The 12860-nt window shown below is 35.8% G+C and overlaps 1 protein-coding gene across 1 annotated transcript; it reads right to left on the bottom strand.

Annotated features, from left to right (window-relative positions):
- Window positions 1–3056: 3056 nt before the first annotated feature.
- Window positions 3057–4880, bottom strand: LOC109077916 (transcription factor HES-7.1-A-like). The gene is made up of 3 exons (XM_019093232.2): window positions 4630–4880; window positions 4414–4509; window positions 3057–4304 (listed from the first exon to the last, which is right to left on the bottom strand). Exons 1-3 carry the CDS (start codon window positions 4672–4674, stop codon window positions 3804–3806), a joined length of 642 nt encoding a protein of 213 aa, XP_018948777.1. The 5' UTR covers window positions 4675–4880; the 3' UTR covers window positions 3057–3803.
- Window positions 4881–12860: the final 7980 nt, after the last annotated feature.

The raw sequence follows: 12860 nt of genomic DNA, 5'->3' as shown, positions 1-12860 counted from the left end.
GTAATATCATCCCTTAAATGTTACTGTACATTTAAAAGAGTTTTTTGAAGCTAGTATAGCAGATTTTTGCAATGGTGTAGTAAGAAGTTACACTGCACTGACATTGCTCACTGAATTAAGCATCATTCACTATAAAGACTTCATATATATAAGCTTCATTCATATACAGCCAGCCACAACTTAACCAAAAGCTGTACTCTTCAGCAAAACGGTAAAAGTTTCAACACAGCAAAAACTCTTTTTAAATGTCAAACACTGAACATTAAACACTAGCAGGTCTTTCCCGTTGATCAAAAACGAATAAAATGTCACTTAATTTCAGCAATTATTCTCCTGATCCAGCCCTTGCAAAGCATATATGTAACTAAAAATACACTGTCTTTCAGTTAAAGCAACAAACATGATTCAGGTAATCCTGACCCAAAACAAAGTAAACACTTTCTCAAGCTAAAGCATTTGGTAGAAATAAATCTCATATATGCAGTCTGGCTTTAAAGGAAAAAATAGAAATATACACTACTCCCAAAAAGTTAGGGATTTTCGACTTTCGGGTGAAATTTACAGAAAATGTAAAAAGTTGAAAGTGAAAATAGGGCATTTAAGTAGAAGCATGCAATGGTCATTTCTTCATCACAAACTATTTATTGAAACAAAAGCTATCAACAGTGGTGGGTATACCACAACAAAAAAGTCATTGTCTTAATAACTTGTCATGTGTCTTTGAGCATCAACTACAGCTTGACAACGACGTCTCATGCTGTACACAAGTCGACTTATTGTCTGCTGAGGCATGGCATTACACTCTTCTTGAAGGGAGGCCCTCAGGTCATTGAGGTTCTGGGGTGCAAGGTTACGACTCTCTACATGACGACTCACCTGATCCCATAGGTTTTCTATGGGATTCAGGTCTGGAGAAAGTGCAGGCCACTCAATTTGAAATACCCCAGCCTCCGGCAGCCGTTCCCTGATGATGCGGGTAGTATTGGCTGATGTTATTCAGGTAGTATTGGCTTGTCACAGTACCATTCACAAGGTGTAGGGCAGTTCTGTATTGACTAGACACACCTGCCCAGACTGTAACACCAGACAGCAGTAGCTGATGCATAGAATTATCTTTGACATCTCCAAAGAGCATTCTGAAATTTTACCTGAAAGTCAAATATCCCTAACTTTTTTTGAGTAGTCTATCACATAACATTTACATTATTTAGATTATTTTGATAGAATACAGATGTCACACAGTACAACATAAAACTAAAACTTTCTACAATGAAATGCGAAGAAGTGCCATGTAGCTCTTGCCAATTCGTATTTCATCATGATTTGGTATTAAAACTATTAGGTATTAAATATGAATGTCCCTTTTTTTATTATTTGGCCGCAAGATTATAATATTTTTAAGTTGTGCATTGCTCTGGTATTAATGACTCAGTTAACTCAGTTAACTATAACACATGCATTGTTTTGAGGTATCAATCATTAAAAATGTGCATCCCAAATAACACTGTGCTAAAAACTTGTGGCTAACCTATTTGAAATTTCTTGCTCCGTTTATCCTGCAACATATCTTTATGTTGAATTTAGCACATGTAGATATGTTTTAAATTCATATGGAAAATTTATGGAATATAAAATATGTGCTAAATGCAGAGAGAGGTTTAAATGCCTTAAAAAATTTATGTGTGCAAAAGCAGTATGGTTTTGGATTCCTAATATTATTTTTTAAGGAGTAGGCATATGGAAATGTAAACAATTCACCTTATATTATTTTGAACAATTGACATATTTTTGTCATAAATCAAGGGACTTGCAATAGCAATGCTACTAGAGAAGCGTACATCAAAATTCAAAATATTGTTTCTTCTAATTTCTTGTTATTATTTCATTTTTTTCTGAGACATCTCTGTTTTACTTTTGTGTATATGCTTACCATTTCTGTTGTTATTTATCAGCTTCTTTATTTATCTAATTGTATCAGTTTGTGAATATTTCAGTCTTTATAATCTTTATAATCATATTGATAAAGCAAGTCATAAATTTAACCCCAATTCTAAACTGTTTACATTATTCTTCTAGAATAAAACACCATATTATTAATCTCTAAAATTAATCTCTAGTAATAATATATGTATTTATTTGTTAACAAAAGAAAGAAAAAGAAAATAACTAACCGGTTAATGGTTTGCGGTGTCAGATAAGCAAAGATGATTTCTATGAAGATGCTTACATTTCTTTAGGGTGCCTGATGCTGTGGCTATCCTGTTTTACATTGAGTTTACGTGTATTCACTAGCAGTCTCTTTTATCCGAAACGACTTACAAATAAGGAATACAACAAGCGATTCATCATAAATTTTAAGAGTAAGAAATTCCTGCAAATAAGCACAAACAACTTTAAGCAGGCATATTTAAATTCATCGACATCAGTTACAAGAGCATTATTATGTTTTCAAAATTCATTGCGTAGCCTAAACAATAAACTAACTTGTGGACAATGTGAAACATTATAACAACCAACAACACTGGACTCACCATTCCATTTGGTTTTTTTTTTTTTTTTTTCACCTGAAAGGGTGAAGTGTGGGAAAGACATCTGCCCTTCATTCCCTGGCCACAGTACGGTTTATTGCGTAAAGAAATTCACGCTTCTCTGATTCAAACGGATGGAAATGCGCGTGCCAGTCGCTGAGTCATGTGTTCTTGACACTTGCAAAATAGAATTGCGGGTCCAAGATGTGTTAAACCAGGTAACAGTTTAGCCTTTTGTCTTCATTTGCATCTCTCTGATGTCTAGCAGTCTTTTCCCAAGAGTTCAAAAACAGATAGAATAAAATGATCCCAGATTTTGAAGTTGCACAGTGTCCAAACAGTAGATATTTAATCACTTCCCTTCGCATCTGTCTCAGAAGAAGTGTTCTCGTTATAGACATTTTAGACATTTTATCATTATTAACATACCAGTAGCCCATTTGAATGTATCAAATGGAAACACTTTGATCTGAGACATAATGTAGCAAACAGAGTCAAAAGTTAACTAAAGCCGTGGGTCACTCACTCTTTATACGGAATGTCAATATCTTTGTTTAAGAGGATGTCTCCAAGGTGCCAAGGCACGTGGCGCCTTTTCGCACGTTTTATTTATTAGCATGAGCAGACAAATGAGCAGAGGAAACCGGAGGTGTCAGAACAGAAGTCGTGTGGAAGTGTGCCGGCGATTTGGCGCCTCAAAAACTAACACTTCCGCGTCACATTTGGTCGCGCGCATTTCAAAGGGTTTGATGATCAAAGTCGACTGTAAATGTTCGGCGCGTGCTGAAAGCGATGTTAAATGTTAGAGCTTAAATCTTCATGAAATCAACGATTAATATATATTTAAAAGTAGGTCTAATAATAAACAAATACACGATAATATTTCATTTTTAAATTTTAATGATGGAATGTATGTGTCAATCCCCCAGATATACAACTATAAAAAGGAAATGTCATGAATAAATAAATGTGCAAAATAGATAAATACATACATCGGCTATGTATTACAAATGATCATACACCCAGTACAGATCATGCAAAGAAAAAAAAAGAAAAGAAAAGAAATCTGCGTAAAAAATATATTGCATAATTTATCATACACTATTTACACATTTTACAGTTCCAACGTGATGTCAAATGATAAAATCATTACACAACATTTTTGGAAATAAACGTCTCTCTGCAGCCTATAATTTAGAAGAGATGAACCATGTTTAATGATTACACAAGCCCAGTATTTTGAGTCCATTTCTCTGTAAATGTCTTTAATTTCTCTCAAGGCCAAGGCCTCCAGACTGTCTGGCTGACTGGTGTCTGGTGTTGAGAGGTTGGTGGGGCTGTCGAATACAGTGTGTTGGAGTCTGTGCTTCTGAATGGAATCCTGTTCAGATGTGGCAAAACATTTCTGCAAGCTGTTGGAAGTCCTTGTTTACAGACAGAGTTCTGCTGCAGATGATGCTGTGCATTTGAATCTGGAACCTGCTTTCTGGACGAGTTCTGGATTCTGACAGGCAGTCGGATGGTGGACGACACACAGGGCTGGGTCAGACGCTGACACAGTACAGCAGTTACTGAACCTTCCAGTCCACGGGCCTTACCTTCATCTGACAGGAAGCGGGCCGCATTCTGAAGACACGATGAAAAGCCGTCCATAAACTGACGCTTTTCTCCTCCTTTCACATCTTTTGCTTTCTTGGCCTGAGCGACAGAGTTTTGCAAAAACAGGACGGTGTATTCCAGGATCTCTGCTTTCTCTATTCTCCTTTGAGTGGGACTCTGCAAATATATGAGAGGAGAATTTAGAAATACAGACTTAGCTGAGAACACAGATCTATAACTAAATGATGACATTATGCTGAGAAAATAAAAAGTATGGTGTTATTACATTGTGCTCAGGGCCTTGCAGAAGCAGTGTTCTCAGGTTCTCCAGACTCCGATTCATCCTTTCTCTTCTTTGTCTTTCTACCTGAGGTTTTAACAGCTGCAGGAAACATAAAAGACCAATGTCAGTGGACAGGTCAGGTTATATTAAAATACACATGCAAGTCTGCTCAGTGTGACCTCTGTCTGTTAGAATGCATAGAAAAAGATATGTATTTACCTTTCTGTCCATTTTAATGGTCTGAGTCTCTCTGAGGATTTTCATTACACGTGTACTCCAAACAGTAGAGATGATACAATCCTTTAAAGGTCCAAGTTGTCTTCTATTAGGTATGCTGGAAAAGAACTCTCTTCGACGTGCACAGACAAGTGTGAGATGCCAGGCTGAAGCTGAGCGCACGTATTTATAGGCCTTCGGCGCGTGGTTTACAAGCCACGCCCACTCTCTCTCTCACAGACCAATCATAGAGGCGCAGTGCTCTAATGCATTACTTGTTCCAGCTAAAAAACCTAAGAACGAAACACAACAAAGATATAGGCTATAATATTGAAAGTCATTATAATATTTAAGCTCATATATGTTGTATACATTTAATATTAAAGACGGACAGAAGTTTAAACATTAGATCGAGGTCATTAAACCGTGATCTCATTTGGGCTATAGTGTATTGGCTTACATATTTATTAGAAATAGGCCTACTTATTTTTTTCCCAATTACGTTTGAGCAGTTGACTGTAGTTAGCTAACATATAATCTGCACTGAGACATTAAGGGCAGCCTTAGATCAAAAGGACTGATGGAACACGCTCACTGTCACCTAGACTTCCGTGGGCACGTGTGTCCATGAGGAATTAAGTGTCCCACTGACAGTAAATATACATATCAATAGGCCACGCGCCACTGGCCAGACATGCCATTGAAATAACAAAAAGAAAAGTAGCTACTTTCTTTTACTTTTCAAAGTCTTATTTCCACTGTTGTATTATATGTGCGTCTAGCTGTGCGTCAGCTTGGTTACGAAATTTAGGCTATTTAGCATATTTTAACTTTTAAAAAAGTTCTTTATAGGCCTACATGTGCCAAATATTTAAAACAGCTTGAAACAGTAACTCAACAACAAATACAGCTTGTGTTACAGTGATTTTATTTTTTATGTTTACAGTGGTTTTAATTAATAAAAAATAAACAATTCATTTAAATGACGCTTGACAGGACTATTGGTAATGTTAAGGATTCAACCGCGCCTTATTTAAAAGGAATTTAAAATCGAGAAAAGAAGAGGGCAAGTGTTTGCACACTATGCGTAATAATAAATGAACCAACTGTATTTTCATAGTGTCAGTCTTGTGACTACATTTTTTTTTTAAATAATATGTGTGTTTTGCTGAAAGTTGTAGCTTGTGGGTGTGAATCATTAGGAGGTCGCAAGGAAACGTGTGCTCACACCTCTTTATAATTCAGGTGGGCGCGTGCCGCGTGGCAACTTCACACCTGTGAACAACGCAAGCGTGAGTGAACAGTTCCCACATGTGCATATGAAAGCGCGCGCATGAAAAAAGCAAGAAGTCCTGGTTTCTTAAATATTCATGGAACTGAAATCACTAGCCTAATTATTAATTTTCTAAAGATACATCTCTTCCTCTTATCGCCAAAACTTCGCTCAACGCACTCGAAGCTGCAAGGATTGTTTTAACAAGAAAGAACGTGTCTAGACGCGATAGTTCCTGCAGTAATTATTCGGCCGTTTGTTCACTGGACAGCCTAGTTGGCTATTAGGTTGTTGGGCATTACTAGCAAGAGAGAGAGAGAGAGAGAGAGAGAGAGAGTGAGAGAGAGAGAGAAAGTAACTTAACCACTTGGTCAGTCCAATCAGCTGCCATCCTTGCTGTCCTCATATGTCCTTTGGTAATGTCATTGCATGACTCAAGACCACTGGTAGGCTAATCACTCATAATGCTATTACTGATATTACTTTTGTGGATAGGCCACGTTTCCAAGAAAGGTAAAGTTAAAAGATAAAACAAAGACATTTACCAAACTGATTATGTAGAAAGGAACTCCATCTCTATTCTATACAGGCTATCTGTAAGTTAGCCTATAGCAGTAAGTTCATGAACTGATGCAGAGACGCAAGTTAAATGGCAAAACACTCATCTTACTGAAGTGATGAAAATGCAGACTATATGTGAACGCAGGCTGCATTTCACATGCACTTACATGTCTATTGAAGAGTAGCGTGGGAACCTTCTCTTTGTCTGCTGATAATGTACAAATTCTGACAGGTAATAAAAAAGGACTGAGGTGTCTCTCCGTGTTACTAGGTGAGGTGTAAGTTGTTCGTGTTACTGAGAGAGCGTGGCTAGAAGCTTGTTCCCATCGTAGCACTTTTGAAATGATTGCCTGTTGGTTATGGGCGAATTTTAAATATTTACACAATTGCACGACCTTTGGATGCCCTTTGTGCGACATCCCTGTAATAAAAGCCTAACAGAATTACCCTAAGTTAATTAATCTCAGGTGATACCTCACTGCTATGCACATTGTGACATTTTCTATCCTTGGAACATTTGAAAATAATTTTCTTGGGGTTCTTCATTGCAAGAGTGCCCACTTTTATTAGTCTAACGCAAGCCAACCGAACCAGGATACCGCTACACCATACGTATCCTTAAAGGGCCGGATCGTCTCGTCTCGTCTGCTCATTTCTCATTCGTATGCGAGCAAACACATCAACCCTCACACTATAATGGCCCTGCACGTGCCATTTGCTTTAATCTTCACCTTGTGTATGCAGACTAGGTCTAATGGGGGTCGCTGAGTACAATCTGAAGAATGCCACGGAGAAAAAAAAGTAAAACTTTATAACAGTCTTAAAGGAAGGAATACCACGTAAAACTTATGTAGGTTACGTACGCAATATCACATTAAATCCATGACCTGGTGGACGGCAGTTTATAAATGTCTGATCGCAAACACCTCCAAAGTGATGAAAATGACGACTATATGTGAACGCAGACTGCACTGGAGTTCTCGTGGAGTGAAGCGTGGGAACTGGGAACCTTCTCTGTGCTCAGAGAAAATGTACAAATTCTGACAGGTAATAAAAAGAGTTGAGGTGTCTGCAGTCCGTGTTACTGAGAGCTTGGTTAATAGCTGGTTCCCATCATAACACTCTGCCCAAATAGGCCTAGGTCTTGGTTGTCAAGTTTTAAATATTTACACAAGCGCACAAAATTTTAAAGCAGGTCTCTTAAAAATGAACGTTCCAAACAGGGGTTTTCATACTGATTTAGGAACCATTTTGGGTTACCTTTGGGTTTTACCTTTCAGTAATCATTTTTACTAGGCTAAGCGAAGAACATCTTAAGAACACTGAACTAGATCAGGACTCTAGGTTCTTCATGGAATCATAAATAAACAAACGCAGTTTTTTTTTTAAATGTAGGCTTTGCGTGAAATCTCAGAAATTGATAGTCTTCTTAAAGCAAGATATATAGCCTAGCTAGTGTTAGTATATGTTGCAAAATTTGAAAAGGTCCAAATAAATAATTTTATGAAACCCAGTTAAATTAAGTTAAATCCAACCCAATTTAATCAAACGTTTGAAATCCCAAAACGGTCTGTCGCCCACGCTTCATACAGTCAAAGCAGCAATACTCTTTCAAGCAGCGACTCTTCTAGAATATAGTTGTATATGGAAAATATAATTTTGATCTTGAATATATCTCGAGCTTGCTAAAACAACCAGCAGGGGGCGACGGCAACCAGTCGGTGCTTCGTTTGTCCAGGACACGGGTTCACTGACACACGTTTGGTGTTAACGAGATGTGTCGAAAGAACCAGAATAAGAATAGCTTCACGCAGAGAAGGACCTGTGCTCTTTCACTTCTAAACGAACTGGTTATAGTTTCCCACGGGAATTGCACTCTCAGCAAACTGTGCCTCAAATTATTAAGCGCAAGCAATAAAATAAATAGTTATATAGGCTAAAAATAAAATCTTTTCATCATTAGTAAATAATTTGTTGTTACAATTTGGGTGTTTTTTTTCCATATATATACAGTACAGGTCAAAAGTTTGGAAACATTACTATTTTTAATGTTTTTGAAAGAAGTCTCTTCTGCTCATTAAGCCTGCATTTATTTGATCAAAAATACAGAAAAAACAGTAATATTGTGAAATATTATTACAACTTAAAATAATAGTTTTCTATTTGAATATACTTTAAAAAATAATTTATTCCTGTGATGCAAAGCTGAATTTTCAGCATCATTACTCCAGCCTTCAGTGTCACATGTAACATCCAGTCTATCACATGATCATTTAGAAATCATTCTAATATTCTGATTTATTATGAGTGTTGGAAACAGTTCTGCTGTCTAATATATTTGATGAATAAAAGGTTAAAAAGAACTGCATTTATTCAAAAAAAAAAAAAAAAAATTCTAATAATATATATTCTAATAATATATTTTCTTTACTATCACTTTTTATCAATTTAACACATCCTTGCTGAATAAAAGTACTGATTTTATTTTAAAAAAAAAGAAAGAAAAAAATTACTGACCCCAAATAACTGGCCAGTAGTGTATATTGTTATTACAAAATATTTATATTTTAAAAACATAGCTTCTTTTTTTTTTTTTTTTTTACTTTTTATTCATCAAAGTATCCTAAAAAAGTATCACATGTTCTGAAAAAATATTAAGCAGTAGAACTGTTTCCAACTCTGATAATGAATAATCATATTAGAATGATTTCTAAAGGATCATGTGATAATGATCCTAAAAATTCAGCTTTGCATCACAGAAAATAAATGATAATTTAAAGTATAATACATTTAAAAATAATTATTTTAAATTGTAATAATATTTCACAATATTATATTTTTTTCTGTATTTTTGATCAAATAAATGCAGGCTTGCTGAGCAGAAGAAACTTCTTTCAAAAACATTAAAAATAGTAATGTTTCCAAACTTTTGAAAAAAACTATTATATTAATATGATATATATAAGCTATATATATATATATATATGCTATATATTTTTGAAAAAAACTATTACAATTAATATATAAGCTATATATAGTCCAAGGGGGGTATTCGGGAAAATGTATGCCTACTTCGGTTTATGCAAAATGCCCAATCCTTAATGCAAAATAGGTTCTTTATTCCTATTTTCCCCAAAGTCAAGCAGGCCTAGCTTAATGATTTCTTTTTTGGTCTTTTCATAAATGTAACACCTGCCAATCAGTTACACCAAAATACCTATACTGTATCATAAAGGACTTTCACTGGAACTTGACCTATATCTATTTTGTGTTTCTGTCTTGTGTTTTATTTGTTAATTTACTCACATCAATATTGAGTTATAATTGTTGTTAAAGCCTTGTCTTTTTGTTGATTTCCCAAATCAGTAATAAAAAATACCTAATTGATACAATATTGTTATTTAGGGTTTAGTAAGCCCAGACAGGCAGAGGGGTAAAAACAACATGATGTTAGGCTAATTAATAATATTTTAAAATACTAATATTAATTAAAAATTAAAATTAAAAAAAAAATTCTTTATAGCACAAAAAAGAGGCTATCTAGAACACTAATCTGGTGTTATACAATCATTTTTATGAATAGTGACAAACTTATATTTTTTTATTGACTTTTTATTGTCTTTGAAATGGTTTTAATTTAGCAGGTTATATGTGGAAACGTTAAAGCCCACCCAAATTTCACCTATTAATATGGACACCCATATGAAATCAAAGTGCTTCTTTAGAGCGAATTTGGAACGTTCGGCATTACTGATTTGCATATATGACCAAACCTAAGACGGATCTTTATTAGCATATGAGATAGGCATATCTTGCAGCACAATTGAAAGTTTACTGAGGCCCCCTAGTGGGAAACCACTGGCACACACACACACACACACACACGCACACAGTTTAACATGTATATATATATATATATATATATATATATATATATATATATATATATATATATATATATATATATATATATACAGAAGTAGGCTAAAGGTCTATTTTCCACCCATGAGCATAGGTCAAGTGGTCACTAACAACAGCCTCTTAGCGATCCACATCACGTGTAATAACATTATTTGTCTTTTATAACTGAATAATCCCTATGAATCCCAAATTCTTACCAAATGTAACATTTACAAATCTTTAATATTCAGGTTTTACGCCATTTTCATGTTGGATGGCACAAACTCCTGGACATTTCGACCAAGTTCAACTCGTTGAGCCGATCATTCCCTAATGCACTCTCAAATTATATTTAAGAATTCTACTTAATTTTACTCCTCCATCAACCGGGTCCATTTTAATATTCTCTCTGTTCAAGACTTTTCGATCGCGTTTACTTGCCCAGAGCTTGTCCATTCAGACGACACGTGCTCACACCATGCCTAAAAGCGTGGCTAATTCACACCTCTTTGGAACAGGCGTTCAGGTGCCAAAAGTTTCCACGTGCCCGTTTGCTCTGTTATTCAGTATGGTCCAGCAGGTGAGCGTGCGCTAAGTTGTGCATTTGACTGGTCGACGGCCATCAGACTGTGCGGACGTAGGCTATCAGGAACCAACATGGTTTCTTAACGGTTTTGCATTGAAAAAGGTGAAATGATTCTATACTGCAACACTTTGTATATTCCATAGAAAACAACTTCATAGCCCGATTTCCGTAAAAATCTATTGAGGCGACCTTATAAAGTTACATAAGTCACATGGGCTGTAAGATTTCTATCGCTTGGACCTTGAAATAGCTTATTCTGCATGCAGTCTTAAGTTAATGCCGACTTTTAAAATCAATCTTGAGACCGACATTCTGTTTTAACAATACTGAGTTTTTGTCACTCTAAATCGCACTGAACTTAAGCCAACTTATAATTGTTGTATTAGTTTTGAAAGTACCCCTATTTTAAGCCATGTCTTGTCCATGGTCTGATTAGACTACAATGAAAAGCTCGCGAGCGCTTCTGCATAGGAGACTTCACGCCAAATTCATTGTTAGACTTGTCAAAAGAATCATAATAATCATAATGGAATATGAGAAAGGGTGCCACCACTCTACTTGACCAAACATTACATTTTCCTACGGGATATTTCTTTAAGGTTGGTCATGATGCCCATGCAGGGGTCAAAAATGTATACAGGCCAATAAGTTATACAGGCAAAATTGTCAATTTATGAAGAGCATCATGTCTTCGATTTGACCTTGTTGTTCATTGTAGGCAATGCCAAGGATTATCAAGTGGCGTTTTGCAACATCGATTTGCTTTTCTCCTTGAAAAATATTTGTCAATATTTATTTTATAGACTTTATAATTATGAAATATTTCCTTTCTTAGTTTAAAGAACACTCACAGTGGAAAAGTGGAAACTCGGAACAAGAGCACTTATTGGCCTGCATAATAAAGCTGTAGATAGGCTAACAATTATTATGAACATAGTTCTTTCAGTAGGTTATATGCATATAAAGTATGCAGACTGAATTAGCTAGGCTATGTTTATTTGGTGTTTATTCGTTTTTGCACTGCATCGATAGGAGTGTTGACCCGCTTCAGGTGTGAAGGCAATGCACGAAAATCGTTGAGCATCTAATGAAATCCTAAGCGCCTCCGAGATGTTTGAGTAGTCTGGCAGTGTTGGTGTGAGTGTGTTCGTTTTTACACATCTGCCTTGCCAAAATATTCTGTTCCCACGAGAAAAATCTGAAGTGTCCCATAGCACCTTGGGTTTTTGGTTCTACGAAAATTACGCTTCATACAAAACAAAATGAGCAACATTAGCTTTCTGTCATGTAGGCTACATTGAACAAAATATAGACTATATGACATCTGAAGCTAAAATAATAAATAAAAAATTGCATAGACCGCATGCATTGAGTATTTTTTTCCGTCGTGAATAACTACATTAAAACACAAGCTTCCAGGAAAAATGAAACATCATTGTTTCTGAAAGTAGGCTACTACATGGTTATCTGGTGGGCTTGAGGTCGTAATCTGTGAACGGGAGGAGCGTGTTGGCGAACTGAGTGTCAAGTGTGCGTTCAAAATGCACTGAAATTGCTCTGTATTGACTTATTGGCGCAATAAAACGATCAAACTAGTCAATGAAATCATAAGCGTTCTATGACTACAGTACTGGTTATTCTAAACAAACTTTTAATGGCAGTTGAGATATATGCAGTTTTCATTGCGTTTATATCCACACATAAAGCTTCATATAAGACACACTCGAACTGTTGTTATATTTTACTGTTAAATAAGTTCGCTGGAACAAAATGTGTGGTAACTTTCAACTTAATCGATTTATAGTTTCTTATCTTGGAATATATTAATACGACCATAAGGGGATACGACCATACGGTTAGAAACGTCATTGACACCTTGTCACCAATGACAAGCCAGCATCCCCAATAAAAGCT

This window comes from Cyprinus carpio, chromosome B5 (genome assembly GCF_018340385.1).
Source record: "Cyprinus carpio isolate SPL01 chromosome B5, ASM1834038v1, whole genome shotgun sequence".
NCBI lineage: Eukaryota > Metazoa > Chordata > Actinopteri > Cypriniformes > Cyprinidae > Cyprinus > Cyprinus carpio.
This window is presented reverse-complemented; position numbering and strand designations above follow the sequence as displayed.

Coding starts and splice junctions, on each gene's coding strand:
- LOC109077916 (XM_019093232.2), bottom strand. CDS start 4,674: ATGAAAATCCTCAGAGAGACTCAGACCATTAAAATGGACAGAAAG. Junction 4,510..4,629: donor CCATTAAAATGGACAGAAAG/GTAAATACATAT, acceptor TGTTTCCTGCAG/CTGTTAAAACCTCAGGTAGA. Junction 4,305..4,413: donor TGCAAGGCCCTGAGCACAAT/GTAATAACACCA, acceptor ATATATTTGCAG/AGTCCCACTCAAAGGAGAAT.